The sequence below is a fragment of the Ammospiza nelsoni genome, chromosome 22, assembly GCF_027579445.1.
Source record: "Ammospiza nelsoni isolate bAmmNel1 chromosome 22, bAmmNel1.pri, whole genome shotgun sequence".
NCBI lineage: Eukaryota > Metazoa > Chordata > Aves > Passeriformes > Passerellidae > Ammospiza > Ammospiza nelsoni.
In genome coordinates, this window is record NC_080654.1 from 4,459,928 (window position 1) to 4,480,627 (window position 20,700).

At 42.2% G+C, this 20,700-nt stretch overlaps 1 protein-coding gene across 1 annotated transcript in view; it reads left to right on the forward strand.

The window, feature by feature from the left end:
• Positions 1-16,431, forward strand: part of DHRS3 (dehydrogenase/reductase 3) — a 29,717-nt gene extending 13,286 nt beyond the window's left edge. Inside the window, exons 3-7 of the mRNA XM_059487640.1 lie at positions 9,671-9,814; positions 10,964-11,083; positions 12,448-12,686; positions 13,659-13,784; positions 15,030-16,431. Coding sequence (XP_059343623.1) covers positions 9,671-9,814; positions 10,964-11,083; positions 12,448-12,686; positions 13,659-13,784; positions 15,030-15,114 — 714 coding nt within the window. The 3' untranslated portion in view covers positions 15,115-16,431. The remainder of the gene's footprint in view (positions 1-9,670; positions 9,815-10,963; positions 11,084-12,447; positions 12,687-13,658; positions 13,785-15,029) is intronic.
• The last annotated feature ends 4,269 nt before the right edge of the window (positions 16,432-20,700 follow it).

Here is a 20,700-nt window from a genome sequence, read left to right on the forward strand (position 1 = left end):
CCTGACCAGCACCTCTTGTTTAAATAACATTTGGCAAATAGGTTATTTAAATAACCATTGTGGCAGAGCCTGAATTTGAATTGCTTTGATCTGGCTAAAAGTAATGAACATGTATATAACTTTTGGTTTTACATTTAGATATCATTTTATTGAACAGAACTGTGCTGTTTCTCACATTTTTGAAAGCAAAGTAGCTTCTATATCTTAACAGTGTATTGAAAAAATAACTGTATAATCAGTGAAAGATCCTTTTTAAGCCATGCTGTACCCCTGGGTGGGGGTTGTGCTCTGGGACCTTCCAGTCCTCTGATTCCCATCCTCCTTCTTTGACTTAATAGACTGAGAGAGTTAAATATGTCCTGAAAACTGCCATTTGTACAACTCATGAATAGATTTTAGAGATTCTGCTCTGTTGCATAGCAACAGCCACCATTAAAAAATAACATTTTGAAAAGCACATGAAAAGATAGGCAACCAGTTAAGCATTTCAATATTGAAGCTTTCTTCTGAGCAGTGCCCTTTATTTCTTCAACTAAAATTCTTATAAGAAAGGCACCTTTTGACAGCTTTTATGTGGTTTGAAAATGGTAGCAGTTCTCTTTTTCTAGAGGCAGAGAAAGGCTTGTAGGGGAGCTTGTCTGGTGTTTATACACAAATTTCAGGCAGGCTATTTTAACTCCAATACTTCTCCAGTAACCTCACGGGAGAAGTTATTTTTTCAGTCAAGAGCTGCATCCTATTATGCACATGGATGATCTGGAGCATATTTTAGCCCTTTCTGGAGGGCAGTTTATAATGACAGCATTGGGAACATTATTCACCCTTAGGTTTCTCTGGCTATTTTTGTTGCAAGCCTTCTCCCAGCTTAACAAATTTAAACCCTTCCCTAGTTTTTCTTCTCAGTGATGTTTTGAGGATAGCATCAAATTGATAAATCTATTTTTTTTTTTATAGAGAATTTTTTAATATATTCCCCAAAATAAGTGAAGTGCTGGTGAATTGCTCATCATGATTGAGCTTGGAACAGAACTGAAGGTGTTCTGAATTAAAGCTGACAAGTCTTTAAACTGGTAATGCAGCATAAATAATTTTTAAGCCATTTTTAAACCATGCAGGGTCCAGCCTAGGAGTCAGTGCTGTCCCTGGGGACTGGAAGTTAAAACCACCCAGCATTTCAAGGTTAGGCTGCTCTGCTCCAGAATTTATCTCAGAAATAGAAAGGCAAACTCTACAGAAGAATCCACTTTGACTGGCACCCAGTTTGTAGCTCTTTAATTCTTCTTTTACATACATTTATATTGTCAGGTTTTTCAATTTATGGGCAGTTTTGCCTAGTCAGGTGAAATAATACTGTGTTGGAGCCACTTTTTAACTCCACATGTCCTTTTCTCCTAACATTACCTTGTAATCTAACTTTTGGATTTTTTAGCTTTCCAAGAAGAGTTACTGTTCAATGCAGACATAGCTTTGTATTGTAGTAGATATCTAACATGAATATTTAACCTGTCACAGGTTCTTTACCCAGATAGTTTTATGCAGTAAGTAAAAATAATAATGCAGCATTTTGGAAAATGTGCACACAGCTAAACTTCAGTGATGCTGAAATATCCTGTCAGACCATCACAGTAATTTCTTTTTCCCCTTTGAAATGTTATTTACTGACTTTCTATCCCTTGATCTTGTCTGCTGTGCTTGCAGGACAAAAGGGCTTTCTGCACCTGCATATTTCCCCTCCCCACAATTTCCTGACATTTTTATAGGAATCTGGATTACAGGGATGCCATGCCAAGCAGACGGAGGCGGCAGCAGCACACTGGTTATTTTTGCAGGGTGGAGCATTATATTTCTATTGGTGGGTGTCTCCAGAGCCTTACCTCAAACACAGAACTTTCCTAACCCCTCTCCCCACCCCCAGATCCTCCACTTCTTCCTGCTCTGCAGCCAGAGAATCTTTCTGCAGGATATTTCTTTGTGATAAAAACAGGAGCAGGCTCCGGGTACTGAAGTGATTTCAGCATTTATTATGATAAAAGAAAGGCCTAAAGCAAGGGGGACTGGGCTGGGCAGTGTTCCTGCTGAGGATGGAGCAGTGATGTCCCAGGGAACAGCACAATTTCAGTGGGTCAGATGCCCCTTTTTATCCTGTTTTGTGTCCTTTTGGATTGGTTTCTGTTTGATCCTTCATTTGCATGAAGGTTGAAGGTGCTTGATTGGCCATTGCAGTTCTGTCCAGGCTGGCTCGTGGTGCACTTTACTGAGGTGTGTTCTCACAGAATCAGAGAATAATGAGGTTGGAAGAGACCTCTAAGATCATCGAGTCCAACCCATGCCCTAACACCTCAACCAGACTGTAGCACCAAGTGCCATGTCCAGTCTTTATTTAAACACATCCAGGGATGGTGATTCTGCCACCTCTCTGGGAAGGATGGCCCTGCTTTGCCATCTTTTGCAACAGATGGCAAAGCAGTGAGAATGGCCCTGGGCAGAGCATTCCATTACTTTATTATTCTTTCAGTGAAAAATTTCCTCCTGATATCCAACCTGTACCTTCCCTGACATAGCTTGAGTCTGTGTCCTCTATGCTACTTTGAGTACCCTATTTCTTACAGCTACCCTTTTAACCCCTTTTACAATATAACAACCAAACTAACAGTACACACTTAACTATGGATCTATCAACCATTTTACAACAGTTTCCAGTCTATTTTTAACATTTGTGTGCTTTGGCTCCCTGCAGCAGCAGCAGCCTGTTCTCACTCATGGGGTGGCAAACCATTCCCCATTACAAGCCTGTCCTTTCTTTACCCCACAGATGCTTGCAGGGACCTTCCAGGGTGACAGCTTGTGGCCACTTGGTGCATTTTGTTGGAGCGTTGCACTCGGTTTGACCCTGTCCCAGCGTTAATGGAATTGTAAAGGCTGACTCCTGCCTGACCTCTCCTTGCAAACAACCCTCACCCTTGCCCTTCCTCCTGTGCTCAGAGCAGAGCTGCGAAGAGCTGCTCCCAAGGCAGTCTGGAGTGCTGCAGACTAAAGCAATTGGAGAAAAAAATAAAAAAATGTCAGCATGGGGCCACCTGTCCTTACATAGTCCTGACTGTGAGAACAGTGGGCATTTGTTCCCTTCTTCACAGGGAGCTGCTCTGCTCTTAAATGCCTGTGTGCACACAGAAAATCACACGTTTTCTTTCCAGGGAAGGCCCCTGTTGAACAGCAGGCAGGTGTTGACATACTCCTCTGTGATTTTTTTAAGAGGGAAAAAGGGGTACATCTGGAATTGACTGTTGTTTAGGTGAATAATGTTAATCCCATTGAGTGCTAAGTCAACATATAAACTAATAAAAGTTCAGACTCCAGACTAAAATGATTGGAATTCACTCCTTCAGTCGCCTTCTGAAGTCTCTTTAGCCCTACCTGTTAATCTCATTACTATATGTTACTCCTGGACTTAAACCAGTTTATTATAAACTCTGTGGTTTGTGTTTACCAGGGTGGCAGGATTAAATTTAAATTCAATTCTTACAGGCTTTACAACTGCTAAATAGTAATCTTGAAAAGCTTGCATGTAAAATAGATACAGAGGCTTGCTCTCTCGATTCTCCACGTTAACATGCAACTTTTCTCATACCTGTCCTTTGCAGCTTTGATATTCACTGTGGGAACCCAGAGAAATTCTCCACTGGCCTGCTTTGTTTGCTTACCTTTACAGAAGTGTCACTAAGGGGCTGGGTTAAGTATTTTGACCTACTTCAGGCATCACAAGGTTCTTTTTTTTTTTTTTTTTTTTTCCTTTTCTAAAGCAAAGATTGGCTTTTCACACTGCAGGGCCACACCTTTCCCTCTTCCAGTAATCAGCCTTGAGCTGCCTCTCCCATGGAGAACTCCTGAAAGAACTTGTCTGCCTTTGCCTGGGGCCAGGAGAGGGGAAGGGGTGGAGGAGAAAACTCTTCTTTAGCCATTGACAGGCTAAAGACCTGGAGCTTTTGAGGCTGTGGGATTTAGCTTCCCTTTCTCACGATGTGCAAAACTCTGCCAGGATTATGGGACACACTGGAATGCATTTTTTTTTTTCCCGAGGACAAGACTGTGTGTTAGTAGTACCAGGCAGTTGTGAATATAGGGGGATAAGGCTGGCATACTTCAGTGGATTATCTACACTTTGTACTTCCTAAAAGTATGCAGGAACTCTTGAGTGTTGGGCAGCAGAAAGGCTTTCTGTGTTTGAACAAAGGTCTGTGCAATTACAGATACCAGCTCACACAGAGCAACTTTTGTTCCCCTGCACTGGCAAGGAGGTTGAAAGGGGGAATGAAATGTGTTGACCTACCAACTACTTCCTATCGCTGCTGATCTGGGGCTGGGAGCTGTGCTTGATTTGTGGAGGCAGCAATAATGAGATCAGGCAGGAAGGGCATTTGTGTCTCTCTGCAACACTTTAATCTTTCAGTGTCTTCTGATTGTATCAGAGAATTGCTTCATGGGTCATAAAATGGAGAAACTTTGAGAATGGAAGTTATATCTGCTAATCACAGCCCACCTTGTGATGTAATAGACCAAGAGTGAACACTTCTTTACTCAAATACAATCCAGTAGTGGTAGGACAACTTTCCAGTACTGCTCCAGCTCACTGGAGGCAGAAATTCTAGCACAGCGGGTTTGCTGATGATACAGTGCCAAAATAATTGATGATGTAAAAGGGCAGCATTCCATTGCTGCAGTTCTTGAATTGTGCTAGCAGTAAAATCAGACTGAACAACTTAACTAGCCTTGTGAATGATGTAAAGTTAGCTCTGACCTTGTGTCCTGCATTAGTAATATTCCTCAGTCTCTGGAGGCATTGATCACATGTTTATGTTGTGGTTGATAGCAGCCTCAGTCTAGACCAGTTTATATAAATCAGTGGCTTTATCTGATTTTGTGGTGGTCAGGAGCATAACTCTTCTTGTGCTATGGTGAAAGTCAGGCTTTGGCCCTGCAGACAGCCTTGCCTTAGTGCAACAGCAGCAAAAAACCCTTCCGTCTGACTCCCCTCTGACCTCAGGACAGGCCTCATTAGCAGATTAAATCCAGAGTTAAACGATCCAGAGTTAATCCTCTGGGAGCAGAGGATGCAGTGCCTGCCCCTCCAGCTGAAGGGATTTTCCTAAGGTCAGATAAGGAGTTCTGTGACTCCAGATCAACAGATAAGGTTTGTTTTGCAAAAATCCATTAATAAATCCTGGGAAAATCTGCACCAAGCGTGATGTCACAGCCCTTGCCTACTTTGAAGCTCATCAAGGGGAGTAGGGCACGTGGAGTTCCTTCATCATCATAAATCTCTTCTTCCCTGTGTCCAGTGGTGAGATTCTGCCTGCAGTGTCAGGGATGGCTTTCCCATCCTACCTGCAGTGTCAGGGGTGGCTTTCTCATCCCACCTGGATGTCAGGGATAGCTTTCCCACCCTACCTGCCTCCCTGGCTGCTGCCAGCCCAGGGTCACACCGAGGTAAGCACAGGCAGGAAGCCCTGGAGCAGGATTATCCACCTCCCTGGGCACCTGCCCTCACCAATTTTCTGGTCAGTAACTCTGTGAGAGGAGAGGGTGTCTGGTGCAGCAGGAGCAGGCAGGCAGGGGAGGATGGTGAGAGATGGAGAGGAGGGAGAAATAAGGGCTGGATTCTTTCCAGGATGGGAAACTGTCTGTCCAAGAATTTATCCAAAATGCAAGTTAAATATTCCTCTGTCCACCGCTAAGTTCTGGTGAATGGGTGGCTGTGCAGCATCCTGACAGGCTGGGAAATTATGAACACAGTGCCTCTCCTTATTCCTTCTCATTTTCCTCTGTCCAGACAGGAACTTCTGTGTCTGTTGGAGTCATTCTCAGCTTCCATTTGGGACACACTTATTGCCAATTTAGACTTACAGTTAGAAAGCAAAGAGGAGACAGCCCAGACTCTGAGCCCCATGTCTACATTTGAAAAACTGTGCTTCCCAATAAAATGGACCATTTCTGAAACCACAGCTCTGTCTGGGGCTCCTCATGAGTGCAGAGCCCTGGAATCCCAGCTGGGGCAGGGTGAAATGAAGTGGTGCCTTTCTTGATGTTTACATTTTTATGTTTATTGAATAATATTTCTTTATCCCAAGGGTTGCATCCCAAGGGAAGTGAAGAGCCAATATTTGGGTAACTGGAGCTCATGGGGCAGCAGCAAACAGCCCCAGGCCCACAGTGGCTCAGCAGGGAGTAGAAGGATTTGTTCAGGAGCATTGGATGGTCATCAGTAATGACACATTTTGCAGAAGAGGGTGACTGCAAGAGGGCGGAGACCTGAGGAATTTGTAGTGAATCTCAGGAGGCAGTAGGAGAGCAGAAGGGTTTGTTCAGGAGCATTGGGTGATCATCACTAATTCACATTTTGCAGAAGAGGGTGAATGTAGGATCACAGAGAATTGAGGAGTTTGTAGCAAATCTCAGGAGGCAGTAGTAGAGTAAGGACCCAGAAAACATCAGAAACATCAGAAAACTGCTGTGTTGCCTGTGCAACAAGACTGTAAAACAAGCCTTTCCTAAAGATGTTCAGCAGCAACAGAAGCCTCAACTGTGAGACAAATGCAGCAGCTCCAGACTTGTCTCGCTGTAAGATCTGATGTCCTGGGAGGCTGGGGGGAAACCTGTGCCAATTCAGTCTGGCCAGATGTAAGAGAGAAATTTAAAGTCTCATATGATCTCATAGGAGCAGTCAAGCTTGAATTTGGACCAAAAGCACGTTGTATTGAGTTCTGAGTTTTATCCATCTGTAAAAAGTAGCAGAAATGACGGCAGGAGCCCTCACTTCCCACTGGGCCATCAGGGACCTCTCACAAAAGAATGGTCTTTTATTTACTGCCTTTCTCTTACACAGGCTGAAGCCTTCACCTGAATGTGGACAGTATCAAAGACATGAAAACTTCTCATGGAAAGAAGTCAGTGTTGAAATTAATGTTGTCAGCAGGATAAGCAGCAGATTCTGTCTTCCCCAGATTTAACGGGGTCACCTTGCAAGACTTGCCTATAGGATATTAAAGGTCTCAATGAAACTGTTGGGGCATTAAAAAATAGTATATCCAAGAGTTGCATCACAGACAGATGTTCCTTTGACAGGTCATCCTTTGCTTAACTGTTCTTCCATGTATATTTCCTGACATTCAATGCACCAGTGGTAGCTCCTGGGAATAGGAGGCTTTGAGACAGATTGAAGAGTGAGGGATCTACTTTTTATTTAGCAATAGCAGAAGCACTGGAGTATCAGATATGTGAGCAGAGTTTCCTGCCTTACACTCTCCTTGTCTGACACCTTATTTCTGTTTCTCTCCTCTTCCTGTCCTACCTTCCATCCCTCTTCAGCAAGTCACTTCATTTTTTAGTGCGTACATTGACTAATCCAACCCTGCAAAGAGGGTGAAGTTCACCCGGATGCAAAACTCTGTGGGCATCAAACTTGATGTTTGCAGTTGACATTTTGTGGCTTTTTTATCTCCCCTTTCCACAGAGGTTTTTCCTCCCCCTTTCCATGTGGGTTGTGAAAGGGAGAGCAAAGTGTGCATGTGCTCGCAGCTGAGCAGTATTTTGTAAATACTTCCTGAGAGCTTGTGAAATTTCTCACATGTTCTTGATTTCCCTTCAAGGCTGCAGTGTACACATGAAAAATATTCCTTGGTCTAGCCCTGGGATCAGAAGTGAGTAAATAGCCATCAGTTTTACAGGCTTTGAGGAGATGCCAAGCCCTGATGGCCAAGGGTGATACGCTGAGACTTTAGAAGCCAGGCCAGTGCACAAGCTGCAATTTCAGCCATATGCTTTCTTACAGTTTTTAAGTGTGATCACAGCTTTTTCCTTGAAAATTACTTCCCCTGAGATAAGTTTTCCCATGAAATGGTTCTGGCATATTTATACACGCTCTGAAGTTTCTGGTTAACCAGATTTGTTAGTGCTCTGGAGAATTTGAGGATATAAATCTTATCAGTCTGGGCGTGTTTGTGTTCACAGATGTGCCAATGACATGGAAATGGGATTAATTGTAAATGTAACTTGTTTAGGAAGTGGTTGAGGATTTGGGTACTTCTGCATTTTAGCCTTGCTGGGGTACACTAAAGAGCTCTTTGACCCTGCAGAGATTAGTTTTAGTACCAGTTATGAGATAAGCTTAGCTAGTTCTTAAAAAATAATCATGTTAAAGCTCTCTGCCAGAGATTTGTTGTGGGGTAAGAATACTGCACACATAATTTTTTTTTATGTTGATTTTGCTGTTATTAAGTTAATTGCAGGGATTGAGCTATAAGCAGTGATGCAATTCAGACTTTTTCCTTTCTGTTCTTTCAACTGTGGGAAAACTCAAACATTCTTTAATCTTTGAAGTGTAAGTGTGCTTATTTTTAACCATTTAAAAAATCAATATACTGGTCAGATTCATACAGACTCAGTACACAGTAGTGTGAGAAGGAACTGTAATTCTGGATTACACGTGCTTGGAGATAGCACCATAATTTTGCATTTTCAATGTAGCAACCATCTCTTGTCTCTCTTTTGGATCTTGCTCTTAGAGCTCACAGAACAGTCAGCTGATTGCAGTAACAAGCTCCATTCAGTGATTTATTTTTTGCAGAACAACAGTGACTCACCATTTATAACATGATAAGTGCTGAGAAGGCTTACTTGAAGAGCAAAAACCAGAGATCAATTCATTCATAGATGTCCTAAACAACAGAGATGAAATTATATTCCTTCCAGTTGCCTTGAAAGAAATAGCAAATAAGGTTGTGTACCCAGAAAAAATATTGTGACTACATCTGCTTAGCTGCAGATTAATGTTTGAAGGACTAAAAAGAATTGTGCTGGACAAAGCCCCATGATAAGAGTTAATGAACCTGGTGACTTTTCAGGTTATTTCTATTTCTGACCTCACTGATGGTGTAGAAATGCAGATAGGGTTGTCTGGTTATGTCTCATTGTAAATCAGATCTGTGCTCCATTATTTGAATGTTTGTTCTATAAATATTCCGAATTTGCTTTGTGCAAGAAGCAGTGTTTAATTTTTATTGTGTTAAAAGGCAGTGGCAAGTGAAATCCTGTATACAGGAGCTGCAAAATAAATTCATGCTTGAAATTTCTCACTTTAGAAGTCTGTTGTAGGATGAACACTTGTTTGAAATGCACCTGAGACACCAGCCTGCAACCAGAATTGCGAGTGATTACTAGGCTGAAAAAATACATTTTACTACAGAGCAGATTTTGTCTCCATACATAAAACAAGAAGTAGACAACACACCAGATATTCAGGAAGGTCTGTGGTTTTAGGATAAATTTGTCATTCTGTACATGTGTACAGCAAAAACAAGGAGAGATTTGAAATGACACGATGCAGAAAAATTTCCAAACGTTCCATATTCCAGTCACATTAGGCTTCAGATTTGAGTTTTTGTTTCAGCTTGTGTTGCTTGTAAAGAATCTGTAAACAGCAGTGGAAGACAGGTCCCACTTGATACTCCCCATGTAACAGAAAGTCATTGCTTTTCTTAAATGAAGCAAAACAACAGCCCTGGCAGTGAAAACACATCAAAGGTTTCCATCAAACCGTTGAAGTCAGAAGCATGTTTTAATTATTTTAGATATGAAACAGAAGCAGTTGGACTCCAACAAAAATTTCTTGCTACAGATCATCCTGTGGGGTCGGACTGAGAAATGCCTGAAGGAGACCACAGAGGAGATCAGGATGATGGGGACAGAGTGCCACTACTTCGTCTGTGACGTGGGGAACCGTGAGGAGGTCTACCAGCAAGCCAAGGCCGTCAGGGAAAAGGTCTGGGAAAAATATGTCTGGGAGGGTCACCTTGATTTTTTAAGTTATCTGATGTTTACATTCTTGTAACAAACTTCCTTACACACTTTATGCAAATAACTTATTTTTTTGCATTCTTTTATAGAGGAGAAGAAATTTGATGGACTGTTGGTTTTTGTCCAGTGTCATTGGAGAGGTGGCACTGTCATCCTCCAATCCACTGTCACTTTTAAAAATCTATAAATGCTGGAGTCAGAAATTAAAAGCTCTCTTTTTACCTTAAAAGAGCAGCGTGTAATAATAAAAGAACACAATAACATTGTGTTATTTCATGTCTTATAGTGACAGGAGGGGGCTGAAGGAGCTGGGGGCTTCACTCTGAAGAAAAGGAGACTCAGGAGGAGGAGACTCATTATATATAATATATATATGTATTGTAGAGGCTCAGGAGGAGGAAACTCATATTTATATATATCTATATAATTATTTATTTTATATATATATGTATAATTATATATTTTATTTATATATATATATATAGTAGAGTATAATCCACAGATTATAAATTCTGCCCTTTGGCATAGTTTACTCTGGAGGTTTCATGGATCACTTCACAAATTTCAGTGTTAAAGAACAGCCCCCTCTATAGAAAAGGAGACTCAGGAACAGAAGACTCATATATAATATATAATATATAATATATAATATATAATATATAATATATAATATATAATATATAATATATAATATATAATATATAATTTTATTATATATTTTATATTATATAAGGCAATAGTGGAGGCACCATCCCTGGAAGTGTTCAAAAAGCATGTGGATGTGGCACCTTGGAGACGTGGGTTAGTGCTGAACACAGAGGTGGAGCTGGGTTGATGGCTGGACTTGATCATCTCAAAGGTCTTTTCCAACTTAACAATTCTGTGATTCAGTATTTGATGAGAAAAAAAAAATATTGGGAAAAAAGAAGGGTGACCATGCATATAAGATTGTACAAAGTCCAGCTAGCTATATGAGGTGATACAAAGGATTACAAAGCCCATAGGCAAGAGTGTCAAAAACTGTGAAAATAATTATGTATTTGGGCAATAATGGCTATTCAGCTCTCTGATTTGTGGGGAGAGATACCTTTTATCACAAGCCTTTTCTTTGCAGGTGGGTGACATCACCATCCTGGTGAACAATGCTGCTGTGGTTCATGGGAAGAGCCTGATGGACAGCGACGACGATGCACTGCTGAAATCCCAGCACATAAACACCCTGGGACAGTTCTGGGTGAGAGAAGCTCTTGTGTCCCATGTAGCCAGAGTTGATGTCTCAGTTTGGAAAGACAGGAGTCTGCTAAGGAAGGCAGGAGCCTCCCCTGAAGTGGAGAATGTAAATCCTCCCCACCCCTCTGAATTGCTATAAATTTTAAATTAAGGGGCTCTCAGGCAAAAAATATGGGAGCAGGGAGTAACAGTTCTTTAACAGGGAAGAAAATAAACGGATAAAATAAACAATGCAGTAAAACAAAACAACACTGGCAGAGTCAGAACCCAACCTGACACCCTGTGGGTCAGGCAGTTGGCAGCAGTCCCATTGGAATTGTGGCTCAGCCCTCCTGCAGTGTCAGGGCTGGCTCTGCTGGAGCAGGGATCCTGGAGAAAGGTGCAGTCTCTGCCTCTGAAGATCCAGGGGAAGAGGCAGCTGCTGTTCCTCTGGGAAATCCAGTGGAGAAGCTGTGCTGGTGTTCCAGAATCTCCAGATTATATCCAGGTAGGAATGCTTGGCTCCTCCCTCTGGGCTCACATCTCCCAATGGGATGCTGCAGTTCTTATCAGCCATGCAGTGACATTCAATGGCTGTTATCAGCAGATGTCTCCCCAGAGAGAGGAGTGATTGTGGAAGAGATAAAGAAAAACTGCCCACTTGACAAAAGACAACTGCCATACAGATGGTAATGGAATACATCTTGCCTTGCAGTCTGGAAATAGTTGGGGAGGAGAGTGACAGATTACAGCCAGTACGTCTTTCTAAGGGATGCTTGGTAAAACCAGTCTGTGTTGAAAACAAGAGAGAAAAAACAATGTGAGGGGCAAAGGCCAGAGGAAAGAGGTCAAAAATTACCATAATTTTTTTAGTACTCAGTTTTTAATGCTCTTTATTCCCATTCTGTGATTTCCAGTCACACATTTGATGTCTTTGTCAAAGCCTGAGCTCACAGAGGAGTTTCCTCTATGGTGATGAGAAGGGAACATCAGAGGAGTGTGGGACTACAGGGAAGGGAGCTGTGAAACTCAGTCCATTTGGAATCAGACAATAGAAATTAAAAAGAGCTTCTTGTGATTTCATCACACTTTATCCTGTAAAAGTTCTTAAGTATAGAAGGCACTGTTCATGGCCTTTATCTATGGGTACTGCTTATATATGTGTTAGGAAACACTTTTATTGTGTTTCTACACAAACTTTGCTCACTTAGAACCTCAGAAAATGACAAATCAAGGTCCTCTGCCACTCCTTCCCTTACATAATGAACAGGAACACTTGGGCTTGTTGTGTCTGTGTCACCTTATTTTTTTCAGTCTGTGCTGGTTTTGTTGTATCACTGCTAAGCAATTTTTTTTTTCTTTTCTTCTTTTAACTCTCTTATTCTTCAGACCACCAAAGCATTCCTGCCAAGGATGCTGGAGCTCCAGAATGGGCACATTGTTTGCCTGAACTCTGTCCTGGCCTTGTCAGCCATCCCTGGTGCCATTGACTATTGCACCTCCAAGGCCTCATCCTTTGCTTTCATGGAGAGCCTGACCCTGGGGCTGCTGGACTGTCCTGGAGTGAATGCCACCACAGTCCTGCCCTTCCACACCAGCACAGAGATGTTCCAGGGCATGAGAATCAGGTCAGTCCAGGGGAGCTGGAAGAAAGCAGCTCATTTTAAATGAATCATCAGAATACACTCCTAATTAATGCTTCATTTAGTTAAGAGAATTTGATGTCTCATTTGGCTGCCTGGGAACAGAGGGTCACTTTAGGCCACCTGGGAGCCATCAGACTGGTTCCCTCAGTGTGCTGGGATATTCCTGCACCACCCTGGCTGCTGCTGAGAGAACTGGAAGCTGCTTTTCCTTGCATTTTTAGGCCATACCAGAGGGGAAGCCATCTGCAATGGTTATGCAAAAGGACCAGTCTACAAATTACTTTAGAATTAACAGTACAAGTTCCTTCTTTATTCACTGGAATACTTAAACATTTCCCAGTGAAAGGAATGACAGCCACTTACAGAAGTGAGAATATCAGTACCTCCTTTTTACCCCTGTCCAAGAGAACAAGTAGTGGCTGTCCAAATGAATCTTTTACAATGAGTAAAATAACGATTGTGCTCTCTTAGTCAAGAAAATCTGCAGTGTCAAGCTATTGCAGGAGCTGGGAAAAGCTTTATGTTTGGTGTTAAAAGCAATGGAGGAAAATATTTGTCTTTCACCTGTCAAGGATTAGAATCAAGCAGAGAGGAACAGAGAGTAAAAGGAAAAACGCCATCACTGAAAAGGCAGCATTTGGTATTGGTTTGCATTCAAATTAGGAAAAACCCTGAATCAGGGCTCTGATTACTCTCTGCCACTTCTCCCTGAGGGCACCAACATGTACATTCTTAACTGTTTAGCTAACCCAGTAGAACTGGTTGGAACTGGGCTTTCTGCTTTGGGGCTTTTGGGTTGGAACTGGAATTTTCTGCCTCTTTTAGAGACATAGCCTGTCCTGAGGATGTTTAAAGGCCAGTTACCAGCAATAACTTAGAGTAGCAGGACTTGGACAGTGACACCTTAAAGAAGGAGCTTGGTTCACCTGTAATTATTTTATTTTCTCTGTTCAGGTTCCCTAGTCTCTTCCCTCCTCTCAAGCCAGAGACAGTGGCCAGGAGGACAGTAGAAGCTGTTCAGATGAACCAAGCCTTCCTGCTCCTGCCATGGACAATGCATGTCCTTGTTATCCTAAAAAGGTGAGTATTTCCTTTGCCCAGCACAGGGAAGGTTGGCTCTGTGTCTGTTCCCTGAGGCAGAGCTCAGGCTGGCTGGAACTGCTCTCTCATCTCAGCCATGGAAGCAAAAGGAAGACACTTTGAAATTCCCTTTGGAGATGTTTTCTCTTTGTATAACCCCTTAGGAAACCTGTTTCGTTCCCAAAATTTGGATTCCTGAGGTGTAAACTGGATTTTTGTCCAGGGAATTTCATAATAATTGACTAACACAGGTAGTTGATTGGGATTTATTAAGTCACTTGTTGGACTCCAGGCTTTTTATTTTGCAGGATTTCTGAACCTTAAAGCCTTGACATCCCATCTGCATTTAGAAAGAATTGCCTATGTTGCATCAGTGAAACTATTAAATCAATGTTTTTGTGTATGATCAGGACTGAAATTTTAAGGTTCCTAAGGAAAAAAATTATAACTTCATATCCTGGAATAACCACAGAGAAAGAACATTCACCTTTGTGTTTCCATGACAGTTTGCACTAAAACCTTTGGAAAAGCAGCTGCAGTCAGGAACTGAAACAAGGCCATAAGACTTCTGTGGAAAATAATTTCAGTATTGCATTTCAAACAAGAAAAAATAATTCACAGTAAATGCTTTGCTCTGAATGTAAAATTTGGAGTAAAAGTTCCCAGAATTTCTGTCAACAAGAAAAAGGGTCTGTTCCATTTTATTGTAAGAATTAATAAGTTATTTTCCATTAGAGTAGCTGTCAGGAAATCAGATATCTATCCATACCTTAGGATAAGGAGGCCACATGCCTTGCACTACCAGATGGCAGGTTAACCAGAGAATTCAGGTTAAATCTGTATATATCAGAGTTTATAATATATAATCTATATTATATAATATATATATTACATTCAGATATATTTAGATATATAGTATATATATAGTATATACTATATATATTTAGATAATATAGTACATATATTATATTTAGAAGGAATAAAACATAATGGTATCTTCCAAGTCACAGCTTTTACAGACTTTTTTGGATAAATATTTCTGTAGAGAAAGAGTGACTGGATGGAACTTTCTCCCTGTAACCTCCTCACAGCAGGAAACTGATGCCAGTTTTGTCTGTGTCTCTCACTAGCTGTTTTTTGAACATTTGTATATTTATATCCATAAATCCATATTTACACATCTCTCATTAGAACAGATTAAGGGATTTGTCTCATCTGCTGATTTTCTTTCTGCTTCCACACCAGCATTCTCCCCCAGGCAGCACTTGAAGAAATCCACAAGTTTTCTGGGAGCTACACCTGCATGAACACTTTTAAAGGACGAACATAGGCTGGCACCAGGACTGCTCTGCAGTGAGCCCAGCACAAGCATGAAAATCCTCCAGGACTGGGAATCAGCAGCTCTTGGCTTTCAGCCTGTTCATGTGACTTGTGCTGCTCTGAGGCAACACATTTCTTGCAGGTCATATCCATAGTAACATGACCTTTGCACAGGATTGAGTGAGTGGACTATGGACCCTTGGAAAGGAAAAAACAGAAAGTGTGAAATGTTTCTATGGTGTTTAATTCTTTAGAGTTCAATTGTTAAATCTACTCATAGTTTTAAGATGTGATTTTTGTTTCTCAAGTGTCTGTGGGCTGTCTCAGGGGAGAGGCAGCACATCCATCCCAAACACACTCTGTGCCCTCTCTCCAGAGGAGCTGCCACTGGTTTCATTTCAGCTTTTTGAATGGGGAACTTCAGAATTACTTGGAAGAACTAAAAGATATGGACGTTTCAAGGGCGCTTCCTTCTCTTTCTTCACTTCCCATCCCATGATGAAGCTGTTCCCAGCACACGCTGGGGAAGGAGCAAACCATGAGGCAATATTTTCTCTGCTAAAGGCCACCCAGGACTTCTCTTTCTGGGCCCAAAAAAGCTGTTGTGCTTCCCCTCTGGAGGCTGGACAGGAAGGCTCAGGCAGCAGAGCTGAGAGTTTAAATAGTGGGAGATTCTTTCTGTCACTGAATTCATATGTGAAATTGTCCTTCTGATTTTTTTTTGTTGTTCATTTCTGATAAAATATAAATATATTTTTAGTCTTAATCCCAGACTGCCACACATGTAGGCAGCAGCACATTGGGGATGAACTAAATCTAGAAACTAAAACTAGAGCCTGCTTGTACAAACATACATTCACTGACACAATCCATGCAGAGGAAAATCCATTATATCAGTCCGCACAGTGAAGTGGAATAATGCTCTAAGACACAGTCCTGTTGTGCTCATGAGATGTGAAATTTGGGAGCACATTTAGCAAAGACCTGATTAAATGCATTTTGAATTCATCTGGGAATAAACCCATAAAGATGTGCTTTAGGAACATTGAGTCAGGCAGTGATCAGCCAAAATGATAAATATGCTTGGACTGAGGTGCCAGAAGCAGCTAGACATTATTTATTTTTGTAGTGAAATATTCTCTTTGACAGCCTAGGAATGGCAGCACTGCATTCCTGTGCAAAATGCAGTAAGTAGCACATTGGAGCAGTGCTAACAGAGAAATTAAAATAATTGCAATACAGGAAGTAGCAAGTCCAGCTGGAAACACCTGAATGAAGTGCCTCAAGGGTGGATGTGTGATTAAAGGAGTGCATTTAGGGCTCCTGACTCGAATTTCAAGCTTTTCTGTAGATGTCCTGTATGGCCTGGGGCAAAATGGATCATCTGAAGGAGCACCCGGACCTGCAAAGCAGATATTTCTGGTGTTTCCCTACCTCAGAATTGCAAGTCTGACTACCTAAATGCCTGTCAAAACTCAGCAAATTCAAATGCAACATTTCATAGAAAGTCAAAGCAGTATTTGTTCATAGACCAGGAGCTTCTATACAAAAATTTGGATGAGGAAAAAACCCATATACTAAAACTTATAATCTAAAAGACTTCTGAGGTACAGCAGAAAAGCTGTGAGCTGTGCTTAAAACACTCCTTTGGTTCTGCCACATGGAATGGAGACCTGCAACTGAGATACAAAGGTGTGAGGGTTAAAATCAGGTGTGACCTTGCTGCAGACCAGTGGATTTCTCCTTTCTGGAGCTCTCCCAGAGGAAGGTGCTGCCAGAAGTGTTGGGGTCCCTCTGCCTGGGCGAGTGTTTGGAGGGGCTCTCCTGCCTGAGTCAGTGCAGAGCTGTAACCTGGAGCACTGTGATGCCTCTGGATATCTGAAATTCCTGGATATCTGGAGAGGATGAAAAGGAGCTTCAGTCTCTGGGATTTTGAGACCCACCCTAATAGAGGCTTCCAGCTTTATTTTTTGTCAGTTTTTTTGAGAAGCCCATCTCAGTGAAAAGTCAAGTGCCATGAGGGGAGAACCCTTCAGGGTTCCTTCCAGGATCTGCCTGGAATACTGAAGGTACCAGGTTTATCAGGAGAGGTTGATATGGTGATACCAACTTCCCCTTGTGCTCTCCGATCCTTTCCAGTTTCTCATTAATCCCAGCTGGGAGTGCCAGGCTTGTAGCTGCAAGTGCAGTCACCTGTGCTGAAAGAGCAGCGTCCCCTTGAAAGGTTTAAGGTCCCCTTAAACCTTTGTGCTGAGAATTCTGTTCATTGATAACTTCCTAATGCAGAAATGAGCTAAAAACACACTGGAATCCATATCCACCTCAAATCCTGTCCCTTCTGCTCTTTCCCTGCAGCACAAAAAGATGTTGCCTATCTCCAGGGTTGCCTTACACACTGTTGATTTCTTTGTGATGTTTGCTGATGATTTCTTTCTTTCTGATGAATACAAACAAGCCAGGAGGAGCTGAGGCTCATCCTCTCTGCTCTCACACACACACACAGAGCTCCCTGTGCCTTCCCTCGGGGTCCCAGGGCAGACAGCAGGTCAAATAGCAGTCACAGTGGGGGAGAGGCTTGCAGCAAGCAGAAAATGATGAGGAAAACATTAACTTTGCTTTTCAGATAGCAGGGAGGAGTTGGGTAAGAGAGATCCTTCCCTGGTGAGTGTTGCAGACAGGATGGGCTCCATCGATCTGCAAACGTGCATGGAGACTCTGAAAAGTTTTTTTTTAATAGAAAGGCTCCTCTGGAATGCCTGCTGGGGTCTGCTGGGACCTTCCCACATAAGGGTAGGGTTGGGTAATCTTGAAGTGCTGCAAATGTGGACAAGCTTTGTTGAAGCCTAAGGCCTTCTCCGAGGAATTTCCGCCCTTTGATTTACTTTAATTTTGACTTTGCCTGCTCTCTCTGCTGCCTCCTGCTCTCCACTGCACAATTATTTTTTGCCTTCTGTTTTCCTGTGTCATCACTGCACTTTTCTGTGCCACCATCTTGAAGCCAGATGTCATCCTGGAGTCTGGAGTAAATGGAGATTGGGGCATTCATTTATTATCCTGCTGGAGGAATCCAGGTGAAGCTGCAGGAGCAGCTCACAGGAGTTTCATAGGAAATTAATTTTACTTGCTGCAAACTCTGAAAAAGTAAAAAGAGTCCTCACTATGGCTCTTATCTTGCTGGAGGAATCCAGGTGAAGCTGCAGGAGCACAGGAGTTTCATAGGAAATTAGTTTTACTTATGGCAAACTCTGAAGAAGTAAAAGAGTCACTATGGCTCTTATACAGGAGATTATTGCTGGTTTAAAATTTGAATGATAGAGAAACATGAGCTGGTTTGGGACATGTTCCCTTCACCAAAAAAAGGGTCAAATTTAAATGGGAGGATTTTTCAGCTCAAGGTAGTTTCAAGTGCTGCTGTTTATAAGTGATTTTCAGAATTAACAAGGCAGGGCAGGGAGAGGAGGAGTCCTTTGTATAGGAATCTGATCCCTCATGTTGAATATTTCTTTTTGTGGTTTTTGATGAGAAAAAAGTGCACCCTCATGCACCCTTGGTGAACTTTAAAAATGTTGTTCCAGCCATGTCCCTGCCCATGGCAGGTTTTAGCAGCATGACAAAAAGGAGTGTGCCCTGAAAGTGGGAGCTGAACCCTCCCCACTCACCCATTGTTCCATTGAGGTCAAAAAGCAATAGAGTCTGTCCCTCAAGTTCTTCTAGAACTGCACAGAAAGTGCCTGGGCAAGTGATTCTGATGTTTGCAAAGAGAAACTTGTTGTACTTTTATGTAATGTGTTAATTAGTGTGGGTGGGTATGATCAGATCTAGTCTTGCAAGCCTTTCCGACAACTCCCTGAACACTCCCACCTTCAGATATTAACAGATAGCACTTGCCAAAGCTCCTAAAAACCCAGTAACAGACTTAATGCAGGCACAGCAAAGTGGGTGCATGGATTTCCAAGAGAACACATCTGCTTGTAGCAGACATTAATGTGGCCCAGTGCCTTCCTCGAGCTGAAATGCAGTTGTTGAGAAAAGAACGCAAGGTGAGCCTTGGATCATCTCTTTTGTTTTTATTTCTTCACTTGGATTTAATCAATTTAATCTAGGTGACAGCCACTTTTTTTGACAGTACCGGTTCCTAAGTTTGGGCTAGAGCAGGATTATGTCAAATGCAGTATTTTGCATTTTTACCAACCACCAGCCCTGGGAATGAGAATATTCTGCACTGTTTGCTGCTCTCACCTCCCCAGCACTCAGATCCTGGCGTGTTTGGAGTCTGAGCAAACCTGTCAGTCACCAGCAGCACTTTCATTCTCCAGGGAACTGCATCCTCTTTGACCTCATGCTTTTCTGAAGGAGATGCTGAGCTGTGAGTAGTGGCAGCCACAGATTCAGGGACTTGGAGAGAGACAGGAGGAGAAACAGAACTTCACCTGCTCCCTGCAGCTCATTCTCTTCTATCCTGTGATTCCTGGGGCAAGATGGAAATTCAGATCCTTCTGCCCCTTTATCACCTCTGTTCTCCTGAGGTCACCTCAGCACCTGATTGTCCTCTGGACCATCCAAGGCATTGAGTCCCTCTGCTCCATTCTGTCATTTTGCTTTCAGCATCACGCCCTCTTTTGTCCTGTAGCAGATCCTGTGAGCAGAAACTCACACTGACCCAGCCTGCCTGCACTGAAGGCACAAACCTCTGAGACAATTTATATCTTCACACCTTCCCAAAGAGTCCAGACTTAGTTGTTCCTTATAGCTCATCTTTGTTATGGGCATTGTGACATATTAGCACAGAAAAAAATTGTGTGATGGTTTTGTATGCATCATAAAATGATTTTTTCCTGCATAACCTCCTTAAATGAGGGAAGAAAGCAGTGTAATTGGAGAGTGACTGAAAAGTATATGAGAATACAAAATAGAAGATGCAGTCTTGGGGGAATTGTGATGGCCCTAAACAGACAGAGGCAAGATGCCACCTTACCTCCCTGGGGTTATATAATAACAGAGGCACAGAAAAAAAATTGTGATGATTTTTATGCGTCATATAATGATTTTTTTCTGCATTACGTCCTTAAATGAGGGAAGAAAGCACTGTAATTGGAGTTGGAGAGTGACTGAAAAGTATATGAGAATACAAAATAGAAGATGAAATCTTAGGGGCAGTGTGATGGCCCTAAACAGACAGAGGCAAGATGCCACCTGACATCCCTGAAGTTATATAACGACAGAGGCACAGAAAAAAATTGTGTGATGATTTTCTATGCATCATATAGTGATTTTTTTCTGCATAAAACCAGAACAATTCCTCCTTAAATGAGGGAAGAAAGCACTGTAATTGGAGAGTGACTGAAAATTATGAGAATATAAAATAGAAGATAAGATGCATTTTTAGGGGGAGTGTGATGGCCCTAAACAGACAGAGGCAAGATGCCACCTTGCATCCCTGGAGTTATATAATAACAGAGGCGTGTGATTTCCAGCCAAATGCAAAGTCTATAAAAGTTGTCACTCCTGCTCGTTCCAGGGGGTCACCATGCCCTGAAAAGCAGTCAATTAATTTTGTAGCTTGCTGGCTTGGAAACTGCAATATGCTGGTAAGTGG